General features: G+C 41.6%; 1 protein-coding gene across 1 annotated transcript; it reads left to right on the top strand.

Annotated features, from left to right (window-relative positions):
* Positions 1 to 1,934: 1,934 nt before the first annotated feature.
* AMIGO2 (adhesion molecule with Ig-like domain 2) lies at positions 1,935 to 3,674 on the top strand. The gene has a single exon (XM_009864431.1). It carries the CDS (start codon positions 2,001 to 2,003, stop codon positions 3,567 to 3,569), a length of 1,569 nt encoding a protein of 522 aa, XP_009862733.1. The 5' UTR covers positions 1,935 to 2,000; the 3' UTR covers positions 3,570 to 3,674.
* Positions 3,675 to 4,782: the final 1,108 nt, after the last annotated feature.

The following is a 4,782-nucleotide window of genomic DNA, read 5'->3' as shown; positions in this document are numbered from 1 at the left end:
TCTTGTGAAAGATGAATTTCCCATCCTTCTGCCTTCATATTTCTTCTTTCAATGAGTTGTTAGAAGGTTCAGCTCTTTAGATTCATAGTGCATCTTCTACCACTTGACTTAAAAGTACATAAGTACATTTGTCAGCAGAAGACAGCAACCTGCCAAATTGGAAGAGGATTAGGGAAGAAGGGAATAAGGACCTGAGGAGGAGTGGAAATAAGTGCATTTTACATATATTAATTAATTGCACAGATAATCTTAGATTCATAAGTAGCAGATGCAAGTTCTCTAGACAAGTGTGTTCTAAGGTTCGCCTCCCAAAACTCTTATCCCTCTTCTGCTTAACCCTCTTCTTGTCCTTTACAACCTCCCCATCTGCTTTCCAGTCTTGTAGGCCTTAACTGACTTGTGCATCCTCAAACTACCTCATCCTTATTTGCTTCATTAGTAACAATGATGATGCTAAACTAGCATCCTTCTCCCATGGTTTTGCCATTCCTTCCCTATGCATCTCTTACCCTTGTTTTCCCTCTTTCTCCTTTGGCTGCTTCTCTACCCTGCTGTCGTCTACCCTTGAGGTCTTGATTTTAATGTTTTTGTACTCAAGACTCATCCTTTTTTCATGCATCTTGCCTCATCAGAGAATACAACTTCTTTCATTCTGCTTCTTTCCACCTGAGGTTGCTTCTTTGTCCTCCTCTCCGCTGCCCACAGGTGGTCTCACAGATCCTGGCCACAGCTGCTACAAGCAGCACAGAGCAGATGTTGTGGAGTTTGTCCTGCTCAGATGCTGTACCAATGGATGGGTAATATTGGAGAAATGAGTGTAAGATTAATAAGCGGGAGCTGAATTCCGCATTTGAGCTGTGAAGGGGTAGGGATAATCAATCCATATAGATTCACTTGGGAATTTGCTGACAAACTCTTAACAGGTGTCCAGGGGAGAGCAAGAGCGAACAGAAGTGTTCATTACCCTGCTAGGTATGTGTATGTTTTGTTAGAAGATGGCAAAAAGCATATTCCCTGGCACAGAATCACTACCCTGACAAACATTATGTCCCTGCTTCAAACCATAGTGACAGTAAAATATTCTCAGAAAAGTGTATGATTGTTTTTTTCTTGCTACTTAAGTATGAGCAAAATATTTTTCTCCTTTACTCAGTGTTGAGAAATGGCTGACACATTCTTACTAAAAGTTCCCCAAACTTGCACCTGAGGTAGGCACCAGGCATAGATTTCCTCCTCAACAGTTATTTTGGTGAAGGTAGAAGTAGCAGGATACGAAGTATTCCAATAAGACATCTTGAATAACTTCAAAAATAGGCTGTTGCTACCTGAACTATCAGTTGCTGAACTTAAAAAAATAAGAAAAAGAGAGGGAAAAAAAAGAAATTCACATGACATTTAAGGCTAAGTAGTCGGAGAATTTTTTTTGCTTGAAAATGTGTGAGATTTTTTTGATTGGGAAGAAACACATGTTGCAACTGCTCCCCACTAGACAAGAAAATAGCATTTTTCAGATAAGGCTTTTCTTTCCTGTACCAGGATTTTTCTGTCTGGCTTCATTTGGAAACAGGTAGGGAATGACATTGCCCAATCATGTTCCACAGAGGAACGTTTTGGATTAATGTATTTTTTTAAGTGAACTAACAGAAAGTGCATTCCTTCATTGAGAACTGAAGAATAGTTGCATTGTTTTTGAAGAGGAAAAAATATCATATCTGTAGGGTGAATATTTACATGAGTACAGAATTTCATGTTTACATAAAACCAGCTTTAAGCGTACATTACTTAAGAACAGCTAGATTTTATAATTAGCTGTGTGAAACATTAAATATTAATTATTCATATTTTTCAAAAGGCATGCATAAGAAATCAGGCAGGGGACGAATCGTAAATGTTAACACGCTGTACCTCTGTATCCCTCTTTTGACAGCGATTAGTGCAAAGCTAACTGCACGTATAATCTCTGGCAAGGAGCACTGGGAGACAGCTAAGAGACAGTGACAATGTCTTTAAACTGGCGGACAATCCCTACTGAACTTGGAGTTTTTAAAGTGAACTGCAAAGGACTGGCATGCCTCTTGGTCTTCACAGTGAGCGTTTGTGGCAGCGCCCCAGGGATGTGTCCAACGGCCTGCATCTGTGCCAGTGATATCGTAAGCTGCACCAATAAGAACCTCTCTCGAGTGCCAGGAAATCTTTATAAATGTATGAAAAGGTTGGATATGAGTTATAACAGAATTGGGTTTTTGGAGCCTGAATGGGTCCCAGTGCTGCTTGAGAAACTGGACGCTTTAATAATCAATCATAACAGCATTAGCAGCATTATCACTGGAAGCTTTTCCACGACCCCGAATCTAAAGTACCTGGACTTGTCATCCAACAGCCTGAAGACACTGGGCAGCCCCGTGTTTCAGGAGCTAAGGGCGCTGGAGGTTCTCCTGCTGTACAACAACCAGATAACACAGATAGAGTCTGCGGCCTTCGGAGGATTGTACAATTTACAGAAACTGTACTTAAGCTATAACTTGCTCTCGCATTTCCCGCTGGACTTGTACACTGGAAAACATAAACTGACAGACCTTTTGCTGCTGGACGTTTCCCATAATCACATCCAGTCGATGCCCGTTCAGCGCCTGAGTTCGGTGCCAGCCAAACATCTTAGTGGAATTTATCTTCATGGCAACCCGTTTTATTGTGACTGTATGCTGTACTCCATGCTAATCTTCTGGTATCAAAGGCACTTCAGCTCAGTGGTGGACTTCAAAAACGAGTACACCTGTTTGTTGCGATCAGACCCGAGAGGTTACAATAAACTCCCTTTACTGCACGACAACTTTCTGAATTGCTCTGAAAGCACCGTCAACAGCTCTTTCCAAGCCTTTGGGTTTATTCACGATGCCCAGGTTGGTGACAGGCTGATTGTGCACTGTGACAGCAGAATTAGCGATGCGGGCACGCACTTTGTTTGGGTTAGTCCAGATAATAGATTACTGGAGCCAGACAGGGAGACCGACAACTTTAAGGTGTTTCGTAACGGCAGCCTGGAGATAAGAGATGCCCAGCTGGAGGACTCGGGGCTGTACTCCTGCATCGCAATAAATAAGAAGAGACTGTTAAATGAAACCATAGAGGTTAGAATAAATGTTAGCAATTTCACAGTGAACAGGTCGCATGCTCATGAAGCATTTAATACAGCTTTTACCACCCTTGCTGCCTGTGTAGCCAGTATTGTTTTAGTACTGCTGTATCTCTATCTGACCCCCTGTCCGTGCCAATGTAAGGCGAAGAGGAGGAAGAGGAAGCTGAACCAAAGCAGTGCCCACACATCCATACTGAATTCCACACCCCCGCAAGAGCCACTGCCGGCTGACGAGAAGAAGGCTAGCACTGGTAAACGTGTGGTTTTCCTGGAACCTGTGCACGAACCAAAACACAGCCAGAATGGGAAAGTAAAACTGTTCCCTAATGACAATATCATTGCTGAGAGCATCTTAAAAACTACTCGAACAAAATCCGACTCCGATTCTGTCAACTCTGTTTTCTCAGACACACCTTTCATGCCATCAACTTAGTTTGCTGCCTGTGTTTGTATCGTGCAGTTCTATTTCTGAATACCTCCTTTGCTTGTAGCAACCATCAGGAAAAACAAATAAAAGGAGAGAAAATGTTTTAAAAAACGTATCTATTGTCATTCCTTGAACTGCGTCTCCTCTCTCGGTGAGTGCGGGGCCATGTGACAGTGATACCTTGTTCGGGGAAGTCAGACAGCGTGGCATTAGTGTGAATGTCTTTAGTGCAAGTTAAGCCTTGACTTTTACTCTCTGGTCCATACAAAGCAATTTCTCATGCATGTTTAGAGGCATTTTCAGTGCATGCAGCCGACTTGTGAGAGGCAGGGACTGACCCCTATAAAACATTCTCAGTCATGCTGATAACTCAGCAACTGTGCAATGAGCACAGAAGCAGACTCAGATGGATACTGAGAAAAATGTCCAGAATTTCTGCAATTCCTTTCATAGGTTCATAAAATCTTTACAGTGAAACCATTAGGGGAATAAAGGCATGAGTTTTCCTGGACTGATCAGAACAAAAAGATTAGATTTGCCACCAGGATGTCTGGCAGCACTGGATAAATGTTTATGACCTTCAGCTGATAATGTGTTTGCTAATAATTGCTTGAAAACTTTAAATGAGGGGAATTGTACTCATTTCATTCTGATCAGTTATGGAATTGCTTGTGAGAAGTGGTTGTATTTATTTGTAAACATGACACATAATGAAAACAGGTAAAAGATAATATGTTACCTTTGCAATTGCCTTAGTTGAGGAATGAAAATTGTCAGTTAGGAGGACCCAAGCTAATCAGTAGGAACTCACAAAGCTGCAGTAAATAGATTGTTTGTACAGTCTTTTTAACCTCTGCCACTCACTGTACACTTGGCAGCACATGTGGTGAACAAGCCTTCCACCCTCACCAGGGCTTCTGCTTCATCTTAGGGGTGGGTGGCTCCTCTTCGGAGGCAGCTTTATGAAATAGGGGAAATATTTCAATTAATATTTTCAGTGGCACATCGTTCTAGCAGTCTTATAAAATTTGCTTCCTAAAGATTTTTCTTAAGAAAGGAAATACAGTATTTGGACAAAAGCATGAGTAACACAGAAGATTTTATGCACTGTGAACTCAGAAAGCACAGCTTTTCTCTAAGTTTGCTCCTTGTCTTGTATATACTGCTTCCTTACTTGCCCAAATATATCATTCCTAAAGTTAATGAACCTAGTATGACT

The sequence above is a fragment of the Apaloderma vittatum genome, unplaced genomic scaffold (genome assembly GCF_000703405.1).
Source record: "Apaloderma vittatum isolate BGI_N311 unplaced genomic scaffold, ASM70340v1 scaffold5432, whole genome shotgun sequence".
Classification (NCBI taxonomy): domain Eukaryota; kingdom Metazoa; phylum Chordata; class Aves; order Trogoniformes; family Trogonidae; genus Apaloderma; species Apaloderma vittatum.
This window is presented reverse-complemented; position numbering and strand designations above follow the sequence as displayed.

Excerpts from the sequence above, each read along its gene's own strand:
- AMIGO2 (XM_009864431.1), top strand. The coding sequence starts at position 2,001 with ATGTCTTTAAACTGGCGGACAATCCCTACTGAACTTGGAGTTTTTAAA.